This window comes from Microtus oregoni, unplaced genomic scaffold, assembly GCF_018167655.1.
Source record: "Microtus oregoni isolate MIOR12 unplaced genomic scaffold, Mior012 000015F_ref0000493, whole genome shotgun sequence".
Taxonomy (NCBI): Eukaryota; Metazoa; Chordata; class Mammalia; order Rodentia; family Cricetidae; genus Microtus; species Microtus oregoni.
In genome coordinates this window covers 11,126,238-11,139,342 of record NW_024543074.1, presented here as the reverse complement: position 1 = coordinate 11,139,342, position 13,105 = coordinate 11,126,238, and the positions used below count along the sequence as shown (strand labels likewise).

The following is a 13,105-nucleotide window of genomic DNA, read 5'->3' as shown; positions in this document are numbered from 1 at the left end:
TGCGATGTTTTCATATTATACACACACTCTGCCTATAGTCAAGAATTTCCTTGTTCCTCTATCTTGTTTCTAGAGTGTGCATATGCTGTAGGAGGCGGCTTGTTTGTTCCCTGCTGCTCAGCCCTGAAATAAACACACAGAAACTGTATTAATTAAATCATTGTTTGGCCCCTTAGCTCTAACTTCTTTTTTTTTTAAAAAAAAAACTTATTTATTTATTATGTATACAACATTCTGCCTCGATGTATGCCTGCATGCCAGAGGAGGGTGCCAGATCTCAGTATAGATGGTTGTGAGCCACCATGTGGTTGCTGGGAATTGAACTCAGGACCTCTGGAAGAGGTGCTCTTAACCTCTGAGCCATCTGTCCAGCCCAGCTCTCACTTCTTATTGGCTAATTCTTACATCTTATTTTAACCCACTTTTATTAATCTGCTTATCGCCAAATGGCTGTGGCTTACCTGCGGTGGCTACATGGCATCTTTCTGACCCTGCCTTCTTTCTCCCACTATTCAGTTCAGTTTTCCCCGCCTACCTCTATTCTGCCCTGCACAGGCCCAAGACAGTTCCTTTGTTAATGTTATTCATAGCATACAGGCAGGAATCCCACATCATGCATATGAGATAAAATATGCAGTGTTTGTCTTCTGCGTCTAACTTTTTTTTAACATTATGATCTTCAATTCTATTTTCCTACAAATAACAATTTTATTCTTCTTTTTTTTTTCTTTTTTGGATTTTTCGAGACAGGGTTTCTCCATAGCTTTTTGGTTCCTGTCCTGGAACTAGCTCTTTTAGACCAGGCTGGCCTCGAACTCACAGAGATCTGCCTGCCTCTGCCTCCCAAGTGCTGGGATTAAAGGTGTGCGCCACCACTGCCCTACTTCATTCTTCTTTATATCTGAATAAAACTTGTTATGTGTACACAACAAATTTTCTTTATCTGTAGTAATAAGGGCGGCGGGGCTGCATTCTCAGCACCCCCGGCCACCTGCCCGGCTAGCTTATGCCCAAAATAACAACACACAAACTGTATTCTTTTAAACACTGCTTGGCCCATTCTCTTCTAGGCTAATTCTCACATATTAATTTAGCCCATTTCTAATCATCTGTGTGTAGCACCCCAAGGTGCGCTTACCGGGAAGATTCTAGCCTATGTCCATCCTGGGTCGGACCTTCATGGCGTGTGTCTGCCAGGGAGGAGGGCATGGCGTCTCTGCTGAGGTGTCTGCTCCGGAGAGCAGAGCTGTGGAGTCTGAGCTCACTTCCTCTTCCTCCCAGCGTTTTGTTCTGTTTACTCCACCACGTACCCTACCTATGTCCTAACCAATAAAATGGGCCAAGGCAGTTCCTTTATTAGCCAATGACCTTCCTCCATCATTTATCCATTTGTCTGTTAATAACTATCTAGGCTGATTTCTTATTTTGGCAATTTTCAATATGCTTACAATCCTACAAAGCAGTAACAGCCAATTTTGCAGATTCAGCTTAATATACTAGGAAGATTTTGGTTTGCTTGTCTTTTTTTCTCTTTGAAAGCAGAGTTGGGATTTTATTAGTTATTAATACAGGCTTAAGCACTAGAAAATCAGCAAATAAGATGTCCCTGAGAGTCATGTGTGGGCTTGTCTGAGAGTCTCCTTTTTCTTTCCTGTCTCTTACTTTTTTACATTCATGTATGCATATATGTGTGGAGGAGAGCTACACATGTGGATCAGAAGACAATGTGGAAATCAATTCTCTGCTTCTACCGTGTGGGTCCTGGGCCTCTAATTCTGGTTATCAGGCTTGGCAGCAGATGTCTTTACCTGCTGAGTTATTTTCCATTTGCCTTCTCTTTCCCTCACCCCCGCCTTGATGCCAGTTTCACTATTTAGCCCCCTCTTCCCCAGACTGACTTTGAGGTCATGATCTTCTGCATCAGCCTCTGAGTTCAGAATTATAGGCCTTTGTCATCATGCCCAACTTGCAGCCCCTGATTTCTGTGTGTCTTAGAAAGAACTTTCCATTACATAAGAAAGTAACAGTGGAGCAGCAGGCAGGGTAATGAGCTATTGGTTCTGCAACAGAAGCTAGACTTGAAGCTGGGGATGTGGTTTAGTTCATACAGTGTTTGCCATGCAAGCATGAGAACCTGATTCTGATTCCCAGAGCCTGGCATGGTGGCACACACTGGTAATCCTTTCACCAGGGAGGCAGATACAGGTGGATCCCTGGGGCTTCCTGGCCAGCCAGCCTAGCCTACTTTGCAAGCTCGAGCCCAGTGAATGACTCTGCCTCCAAAAAGGGTGGATAGCTCCTAAGGAGCAACACTTGAAGCTGACTTCTGGCCTCTGCATGCACATGCAGTGTGTGCATACTCATGAACTCACATTTAGATGCAAAGCTGGAAATGATACCACACACGTACTAGCAAATTACCAAGACCCTGTCTCAAAGTAAAGAGGCCTGTGGGTCAGGATGCATTTTAGTAGCAGAGCAGCTGCCTGTTGTGGGTATGTCCCTGTGTTCAGTTCTAGGACTGGAAAAGAGCTGCAAGCTTTAAGATGAAGTTACATTCTCAGGATTCAGACTATGTATATAAAAAGACCCCAGGGTTGAGCTAGGTGGTGGTGGCACACGTCTTTAATCCTAGCACTAGGAGACAGAGGCAGGCAGATCTCTGAGTTCCATGACAGTCTGGTCTATAGAGCTAGTTCCAGCATAGCTAGAGCTGTTACACAAAGAAACTTGTCTTGAAAAAACCAAACCAACCAAACAAACAAACAAAAACCCCAGGGTCTAGGGACACTCATCTTTTTTGCAGTCTTTACCAATGACCACTTTCTGTGTGTCTGGTATAAACATGGCCACTGATTTGGATGAGTGTTCTGCTGGACAAAGGAATGGTAGAATTGTTAGAACAGAAGACCAGGGCCAGTTCTGAACAAACGTCTGAAGTGGATGAAAATCCTTGGACTTCTGTTGTGTTCCGTTCTTACAGCCTTTCCCTCCATTCTCCTACAATGTATACCCCTTCCCATTGTAGCAGAAGTAACAGTGAGAGGCCTGCTGGTTCTCAGCCTTTTCTACCTCTGGCTTTTGTAGATCCTTGGCCAAGCTACTTAATCCCAAGATTCCATTTCCCTCTCGTGCTAAAGATAGTAACAAATTGTGGTTACTAGTTTATGCTTTCTTGATGTTTATCTTTTTAAAGGAATGTCACAGGAAGAGGAATCCCAGCCCCAGCATTTCTCTATTAGTCTGGTTTCAGAGCTTCTTCATGCCTGCTATAGGCAGCACTGTTCTGGTGGACCTTTCTGGGCCCATCAGCGAGCAGGACCTTAGGAGTGGGGCAATGGAATCTGTCGTTCTTTCTGTAGGACAGTTTAACAACGGAAAGAAAGGAAAATGAATGGCAGTCTGTTTGTCTACATACTTGAGAAGCATCTTAGAGAGAACTGGGGAAGTCTAACTTCAGACACTTGATACCTGGAAAAGCAGAAGACTCTAATTCCCTTTTCAGCACTTAATCCCCCTCTCCCTGCTCTTCTGTCTTTAGAGGGTGTTGATAGCTAAGAGGCATATTTTTTACTGTCTGGAAATTCCCCATTCATGATCTTCCCTGCAAACCCCTGGAGGTGAGAACCAAACCCAGGACGTTGCTCAAGTGCTCCACCACTGAGCTAAAGCTAAATCCCCCACCACTGCCACTTTGGATTTAGAATCTTTTTTTTTTTTTTTTTTTTTTTTTTTTTTGGTTTTCAAGGGTTTCTCTGTGTAGCCCTGGCTTTCCTAGAACTTACTCTGTAGACCAAGCTGTCCTAGAACTTCTGAGTGCTGGAATTAAAGGCATGCACCACCACCTGACTTTTTCTGTTGTTTTTTTTTTTCAAGACAGGGTTTCTTTGTGTAGCCCTGGCTGTTCTAGAACTAGCTCTGTAGAACAGGCTGGCCCTCAACTCGCAGAGATCCTCCTGCCTCTCCCTCCTAAGTGCTGGGATTAAAAGCGTGTGCCACCACTACCAGGTTCAGTTTGGCTTCTTGAAAAGACAAAATAGCATTTGTTTGCAGAAATAACTGTAAATCGTTTGGTTGTGTTTTGAGTGTTGGAATAAAGTTCTCCCTTCTGAGTTTGCACACCCCGTGGCTCGCATGTGGAGGCCTGAAGACAACTCTTAGTTGGTTTTCTCCTGCCATTTGTGGGATCCAGAGACCTAATTTAGACTGTCAAGCTTCTGGGCAAGTGCCTCTACCTTCTGCGGTATCTTGAAGCCCAACCCAAATGATGGTGATGGTTTGTTTATTTTTTGAGACAGCATCTCCCTATGTGTTATTTAGTCTGGCTGTCCTAGAACTTGCAATGTTAGCCAGACTAGTCTTGAGCTCACAGAGGTCTGCCTCCCTCTGCCTCCTGAGTGCTGGAATTAAAGTGAAACTACATTTTCTTTATCCTTTCAGTTGAAGAAAAGTTTCAAATAAGAGAATTCTTTGGAAAGAATGTTGAGAGTTTGACTGAGCCTCAGTTCCAAGCTAAGCAAAGGTACAACTGTTATTTTTGTATTCAGTTTTAGTCTTAGGAGCAACATTTATTGGCAAAAGTAATTATATGTATGTATTACTTACATTCAGGTGTGTTATTCACTATCATACAAATTAGTTCTGTGCAATTTAAAAATATTAGGACGTTTTCAGCAGAATTTGATGGGTAGTGAAAGGGAGTAATTATTTTTATTCAGATCCTGGTTCTTGACATTTTATCCATATGACTTTGGTCATAGGTCTCTGCCTCTTTTCTGTCACGTCTTTAAAATAGGAATGATAAAGTCAGGCCTGGTGGCATATGCCTTTAATTCTAGCACTATAAGTTCAAGGCAAGCCTGATTTACATAGCAAGTTCCAGGACAGGCAGAGATACACAGTGAGATCCTGTCTTAAAATGAATGAACAAATAAAATAGGAATAATAATTCTGAGAATACTGACATAGGCATTAAAGATAACTACAACTTCTGGATATTTGTGCCTAAGAGACAAACTCTTAAATCATCACAAAACATGCATGAATAGCGGATTGATTTGTAATACTTCCCAAATGGAAACCCAGATGCCTCACTGAATGATGAGACAGTAGTACACATCTATACGATGAATACTACTCAGCAGTAAAACATGTCAGAAATGGTACAGGTGCACATTTTTAACCCCAGCACTTGAGCAGAGGCAGGTGGATCTCTGAGTGCCAGCCTGGTCTACAGAGTGAGTTCCAGGACATCCAGAACTACATAGAGAAACCCTGTCTCAAACAAACAAAAAAAAATTTAGTGTGAGATCTGCTTATAGTTCTATGTCCCATGAGTACTGAAATTGATTGTCTTCAGTATCTCTTCTGGCCTCAGAGTTGCTAAAGCCTTACGCCTGTGCCCTTTGCTCCATGTCTGCCTCCCAGCAAAGGTCCTGTGCTCCAGTGGCTTTCTAGGGAGCTTGCTCACTGTCACGTAGATCAGCTGGCTTATTTCAGAGCTGGGGTCATCCTTCGAGAGTATTTGTCCAGTCCATGGAGAATAATTGAGACCCACATACGCTGAAGAACTTGTGACTGATTAGCACCTGAACCAGAACTAGAGCTCACACTTTCTACTTCTGAATTTTGTGCTCTCTCCATTGCCTCTCCCCTTGACTGGGGAACTGGTACCAAGTTAGTGTGCTTGACTGACAAGTACTCTTTCTTTTTCTTATGTTTTCTCTCTCAGTGCTGAAGATAAGCAAGAAGAGGCCTTAGAGGAGCCACTGAAGGAACCGAAAGAGAAAGACATGTGCGGATGCCAAAGAGTAGCTCTGGAGATTTGTATAGTCTTGGTTTTGTGGACTATTTCCTTGTTCTTAAGAATCTGTCCCTTCCACCATCATCATCATCATCATCATCAGAAAGACTTGGGCATGCTGGGCTGTGCACGTGCAGTGAAAGGACAGCTTTGTGGAATTGCTTCTCTTCTTCCACCTTTACATGGGTTCTGGGGATCAAACTCAGGTTGCCAGGCTTGCTCAACAAATGCCTTACCCATTGAGCATCTTTCTGGCTCTTATTCTTGCCATAAATATATTTAATGTAACCATCTTTCTTCTTTCACAAAAAGCTGTTATTAAATTGATGATATGATCTATTATTAATAGCATCTTATAATCAAGGAAATACAGTAATGATGGTGATTATGGTAATAAGGTTACTACTTGAGATAGATTAAATGTACTTTCTTCATAAATATTCTTTTATAAATGGGAAGTTTTATTTTATCAGCCAAAATATGTTTCAAATTACATATATTTTTTGTCTTGTGATGCCAGGAATAGAACTCCAGGGCCTGTCTGTCACACACTTGGCAAGTGCCCTGCTGCTAAACCACATCTATAGCTCAGTATCTCTTTTTTGTTTGTTGTTTTTTCCTTGATTTAGGAGTGAAAGAGTTATAGGCATGTTCCACCCCTGTCCCCAACCCCACGTTTGTTGTTTTGCTGATTATTTTTCTATTTAGCCTGGGGCCTTGGACTGACTGTGTAGCCTAGGCTCACCTTGAAGTTGAGGCAGTCCTTTTGCCTTAACCGCTGAAGTGCTGAAGTTGTGGGCATGAGCAAACTACCACTCCTGGATCCAGCATCGATTTTAAGATAGATATTTTAAATTTCTATTTTATTTGCATTGGTATTTTGCATACAAGTATGTATACTTGTGTGGTATGCCCAAGGAGGTCAGAGGAGGGTATTGGATTTCCCTAGAACTGGAGTTACAGATGATTCTAAACTATTGTGTGGGTGCTGGGGATATTTCTTAATATTTTTTTTAGATAGTCTCTGATCTATTGGAAGTATAATCTTTGTTTTTTTGGGACACGGTATCTCTGTAGCTTTAGAACCTGTCCTGGGACTCCCTTTCTAGACCAGGCTGGCCTCAAACTCCCAGAGATCCGCCTGCCTCTGCCTCTCAAGTGCTGGGATTAAAGGCGTGCATTATCACAGCCCAGCGAAAAAGTACATTCTAAACGTTACTATTAGAGCAGAACATGGTGGTCCACATCCCAACATTAAGGATTCTGAAACACTAAGATCATGAGTTCAAGGCTAGCCTATGGTGAGTTCAAACCCACCACAATAAAAGAAGTTCCAATCAGGAATATAGGAATGTATTGTTCTGTTTTTCCAAATATCTCACCACATCTCACAATTACTTTGTTCCTTTAAGACAGTCCTGCAACCAGGTGGTGGTGGTGCATGCCTTTAATCCCAACACTCAGGAGGCAGAGACAGGTGGATCTCTATGAGTCTGAGGCCAGTCTGGTCTACAGTGTGAGTTTCAGGACAGCCAGGACAGCTGTTACACAGAGAAACATGGTCTCTAATAGTAATAATAATAATGATAACAAAATAATAATAAAAGACTGAGTCTTGCAATGTAGTTGGGTTGGCTTTGAAATCACTGTAGCTTAGGATGGCCTTGAAGTCATGGCAGTCCTCCTGCCTTAGCCTCTGAACAGGTGGGTTAACACAGTTATATCACCATGACCAGCTTACTATGTGTTCTTTAATTCTTTAGATCACTGACAGACATTCAAGACCTGTCGAGTATCTCCTGTGAACAAGACAGCTGTTTCAAGGAAACCTCATGCAAAACACCCAAATTAAAGCATGCACCTGCTAGTGTCAGTACTCCGCTCAGCCAAGGTAATAATTGGACACAGGGAGGAATGTTCTGGAGGATGAATTTACAGGCCCTTTTATTTGTCCTAGTTGGGCATAGTCCTGATGTCTGTTTTCTCCCAAAATGAAGGTGTGTTCTTTTCTTTACTTCTTTTTGTTGTTTTGTTTTTTGAGACAGGGTTTCTCTGGGTATCCCTGACTGTCCTAGAACTAGCTCTGTAGACCAGTCTGGCCTTAAACTCAGAGATCTGCCTGCCTCTGCCTCCTGAGTGCTAGGAGTAAAGAAGTGCTAAAATACTTGTTCTTATTATATGTGTATGGATGTTTTGCTGTAGGCGAAAGGGTCACTTACTCGTTCCTGGCTGTCCAACTAGCCTAGACCAGAAATAATTACACAGAAACTGGATTATTTAAATCACTGCTTGGCCCATTAGCTCTAGCTTCTTATTGGCTAACTCCTCTTATATCTTAATTTAACCCAATTCTATTAATCTGTATATCACCATGAGGTCATGGCCTATCAGCACAGTTGCAGCACGTCTGACTCTGGCGGCAACTCCATAGCATCTCTCTGACTTCCCTTCTTCCTCCCAGCGTTCATGTCTGTCTTCCCCACCTACCTAAGTTCTGTCCTATCAACAGGCAAGGTAGTTTCTTTATTCATTAACCAAGAAAAGCAACACACAGACAGAAGGACCTCCCACACCATTTTGCCTGCACATGTTTGTGTACCACATTCTTGCAGTGCCCACGGAGACCAAAAGAGGGCGACTGATCTTTGGGTCTGGCATTTACAGCTGGTTGTGAGCCACCAAGTGGTTCCTGGGAACAGAATCTGGGTCCTCTAGAACAACAAGTATTCTTAACAACTGGGCTATTTCTAGCCCTGCAAAGGTCTTTTTTTTTTTTTAAGAGTCAGAACTAAACAGTAACTTCCAGGTAGAGCTATAGTGTAACCATGTAGCAGACCCTCCCTGCTGGAGACAGCCTGTTGCAAATGGAGACAAGCTGGGTTTTAGCACTGGGCTGCCTTCTCCTCAGAAACAATTAAATGTTCTCCTAGCTAAATAGCCATATCTCTTGAATTGTCTTTTTATTTGTTTACTTTGATGTTGGGGATCAAATATAGGACTTTGTAAAGCCAGGCAAGTTCTCTACCACTGAAATATATCCCTAGAACTATCCTCTCTGATTTTTTATAAATTGCAAAAATGCCACAGGCATGGTAGAAAAAAAAATAAGGAATTCTTTATTTCCCCCTTGCTTTCTGATTTAGTAAAACTATAACAAATCCAGTTTTCATTACCAATTTGTGTTTTTGATTTTCTTTGAGAATGCAGGGCAACCAAGGCGGAAGGTTATCTACCTGAGTTTGCATTGGAAGTGGTAATGGTGCTATAGCTGTTATTGGAAGCCAGTGTTAGAGTGCAGTGGTGGAAGCATTCCAGTGTGGAGCCTACTCTGAATCCACACACACCTAACTTAACTGCCGGATACTAGCCATACAGTCCTTGACCCTGCTGTTACCACATGTAACCAGTATCAAATAGTTTTGCTGCAGGGTTCTTATTTTTGGTAAATTTGTGACTTATTTCCTTTTATTTCATTTTGATGACCAGCTTTATATATATGTATATATATTTAATATCCTGAGATCCTAAGAATATAGAGCTTTAGACCTGAGGAGCTGTTTTAGATTCATAGTTGTTTCAGTTATTAGCAATCTGGAAAATTCCAAGCATAGTTACAGCTTATGATTGTTTATAATGTAAAGAATTTAGACACTTACTGCCCTCTTTTCTCCTAGGGTCAGTTTCTTCAGATGCTAGTCACTATGAAGACTGCCTCAACAGTACCACATTTCAGGTTAAAAGAGGATCTGCATTTTGTTGGGATGGTCAAGAATCTATGAGAATTTTGTCTGCCGAATTTACAACTGTCCGAGAGAGAGCACAGCGCCTGGAGTCTCTCCTGGCTTCTTCTAGGCCTCTACCTGCAAAACTGGTTGATCCTGTGAGTGTCCAGTTTTGCGTTTCACTTTCATGAGGTCAGTCCAAGGCCCTCAGGGATAGAAAGGGCTGAGAATTCTCCAAATTCATTGAGAAGCAAGAACTATGCTGCATTGCTCCCAGGCATCCCTGGGCTTCTCTCTGGAGTCTGTTCTGGGAGGTTTACCTCGTGCTTCTTGACACATGCTGTCTCCCTGAACTTGCAGGAGAATTCATGTTATAGCACCTTCTCCTCGCCCATGAGTTCTTTTTTCTTTCTCCCTCATATTGCACTTTTAGTCTTTAGAAGAAAACCACAAATTCCTACATGATACTTCTCATTAAAAACCTTTTGGCTGACCCTCTGTATTAGTTGATTTCTGTTGCCCAGGTGAAACACTGATCAAAATCAACTCAAGGGAAGAATGGGTTAATTTGGCTTATAGGTTATAGTCCCTCAACTAGGGAAGCCAGGGCAGGAGCCTGGGGGTAAGATTTGAAGCAGAAACCCTGGAGGAACTCTGTTGTCTTGGTTACTGCTATTGCTATAATAACCACCATGACCAAGGAGATTGGGGCCTTGCTTACAGTTTGAGGGCTAATCCGTGAATCACGGCAGAAGCATAGCAGGCAGGCATGGTGTTGAGGCAGTAGCTGGAAGCTCACATCTAATCCACAGGTTACAGACAGAGCACAAACTGGGCCTAGCATGGGCTTTTGAAACCTCAGAGCCCATCCTCAGTGACACCCGTTCTCTAACAAGAGCATGCCTCCTAAATCTTCCAAAGCAGTTGACCAAGGAGAAAGCAGACATTCGGCTGTGTAAGTCTGTGGGAGCCATTCTCATTTGAATCACCACAGTTGTTTACTGGCTTTCTCCTGGCTTTTCAGTTATTTTTCTTATATAGTCCAGACCATCTGCCTACGGGGTGGAACTTCCCACAGTAGTCTGAGGCTTCCTACATCAGCTAGCAATTAAGAAAATGCCTCAGACATTCCTATAGGCCAATCTGATGGCAGTAGTTCTTCAAGTGACAACTAGGTATGTCAAACTGACAACTACAGCCAATCATGATGACTTCTTGGGAGCATTCAATGGGAAACTGATTGTAAATGTTTTTGGTATTTGGCTCACAAAGTTCCACTCAGAAGTGAGAAAATAACAAGGAACTTTTTGCTTCCACTCAATGAACTGTTAATTGGGTAGATTCTAAGTTCCAGGCACCATATCCAAACCTAAATAAGAAAGATACAGGCCCTATCTAAAGTTACCAGTGGCTTAGTGAGGGACAGGCCCAATGTGATTACTAAGTGCTCAGCAGAGACAAAGCTTCCCGGGGAGCTACCTGTTGAATTTGTGACTTACTCTCAAAAGTGAGTACAAATTACTAAGCTACATATATGCCTTTTCACCTAGTGCACATGATGCTTACCATATTTTATGTCTCAAATTCTTTTCTTATAGAAAAAATGGTCTGCAATTAGTGGAGTTGGTTCTTCTAACATTTTTGTGACATCAGCCCATGCTATCCAGAGGAAGCACCTACCCAGAGGTACCCTGTATTTAATATCAAAGAAGTATGAGAGTATGCCAGTTTAAGAATGCTTAGGTTGATGTTCATCAATGTTTGATGTGACATTTGGTTTAAACAAAGATATTAATAATGTGAATAAAGAAGTTTAAAAAACAAAATGATCAAATAATCATACCACAGCTTGCTGTGTTGTAGAGTTTGGGTACATTATCTTGTTTCATAGTTTGGGGAATATATAACAAATACTTGAGCTTTTGTAATCATGCCATATATTAGTTCTAGACTGTGTTTCTCCTTGACATATGCTCACCTTCCTTACCCATTCATTCATTCCTTATCCATGGATTCAATCAGTGTCAGATGAAAAGTATTTGAAAAAAGATTGCATCTTGTATTGTATATGTATAGCTGCTTTTTCTCATCTTTCTTCCCTACCTAAACAGTGTACTGTATCAGTGGTTTACATGGCATTTGCATTCTATTAGGTATTATGAGCGATCAAATACTATGCCACTTTGCATAAGGAACTTGAGCACTCATGGATTTTAGTATTGTCAGACTGAGTGATTCTGGAAATACTTATAAACAACAAATAATAATTGTATTTTGAGCCTTTCCTCTTATAATTAAGAATTATTCATAAATATATAGTAGCTCCATAATAATAGACTCTGAAAATATTGCTTAATCATTATCTCCTTTAAAATTTATATTGTTTTCCAAGTTTTGCCCCTTGTACATAAGTCTTATCTGAAACTCTGACTGTTCTTAGGATAGACTTAGAAGACAGTTTTTAATCACACAAGAATGCTTGAAACTTCTAGGGCATGTTACATTTGTTGCAATAATTATAATAATAATTTGTTGCAATGTCTAAGGCCTTCCTTTGCTATAGCCCTTGGAATTTCTCTCCAGGGAAGAGAATTTTTTGTATGTTATATTGACGGGCTTGCTATGTATAATTTAGCACTTGGGGAAAGACCCAAAATACAGTTGCTCCCATATCTCTTGGCTTGATAATCTACAGAGAAAGGCCTCTTGCTTTGTGTTTTTGTTCATTTTGGCTTATCCAGAACCTCTGTGTTCTCCCACAACCTTCTCCAGGTCATCCTCAAGCCTCTTAGTAAGAACTTGTACCTTAATCTGATTCAAGTGACCTTAGAGAGAAGCAAAGAGTGGGGTAGATGGGATGAAAGTGGAGAGTAACACCACACATGTATTAAGGAAGCCTCCACTGAGAATGTCATGAGAGATGCTCTCATGTGCTTTAGTTTATTTCACCGCTGAGAAAGCTTAAGTCCGTGAAACCCTAGAAAATTACAGTTCCTGTCTAGGAGGGTGTTAAGTCATTTCCCCTTATCTTTTTCTAGTGGAAACCACCTCTCAGCATCATGTCAGTGAGCTTCCACCGCCAGCTCAGGAGCTCCTTGATGAAATCGGTAAGAGGTGTTCAATACAAAATATACTCCTTGGCCCTGTTGGTTGTGGTCACTGACACCAATATGGTTTCTTTTTCTTAGGTATCAGCACTAGTACAAAAAAATGTAGGAAGGTGTGGTTGAATGCAGAATTCAGAAAGGGACAGTTTCTGAATCAATCGGCCACAGCGTGGCCCAGATAATCAGAGCATTTATTTTGTCATCTGTTGCTTAAAGGGGCTATGAAAAGAGTAAAGGTGTAATAACAGCATTCGGATGGTGTTGGAGATACTGATTTTATTTTTGTGAGGCTTTTGTTTGATTTTGTTTACATTTTTTGAGATAGGGTCTTGCTATGTAGCTCAGTCTGGTCTAGAGTTCATTTAATAGCTAGACTGGGCTTAATTCTGTCTTTCTGCCTCAGCCTCCCAAGTGTACCACCATGTCTAAATGATAAGCTCTTTTGATTAAAGGAATTGCTAATCTTCCTTTCA

General features: G+C 41.5%; 1 protein-coding gene across 1 annotated transcript in view; it reads left to right on the top strand.

Moving 5' to 3' along the window:
- LOC121456462 (inactive serine/threonine-protein kinase TEX14-like) overlaps window positions 1–13,105 on the top strand; it is a 99,513-nt gene that overhangs the window by 73,089 nt on the left and 13,319 nt on the right. Inside the window, exons 19-24 of the mRNA XM_041664621.1 lie at window positions 4,441–4,522; window positions 5,732–5,794; window positions 7,567–7,694; window positions 9,478–9,683; window positions 11,124–11,211; window positions 12,564–12,632. Coding sequence (XP_041520555.1) covers window positions 4,441–4,522; window positions 5,732–5,794; window positions 7,567–7,694; window positions 9,478–9,683; window positions 11,124–11,211; window positions 12,564–12,632 — 636 coding nt within the window. The remainder of the gene's footprint in view (window positions 1–4,440; window positions 4,523–5,731; window positions 5,795–7,566; window positions 7,695–9,477; window positions 9,684–11,123; window positions 11,212–12,563; window positions 12,633–13,105) is intronic.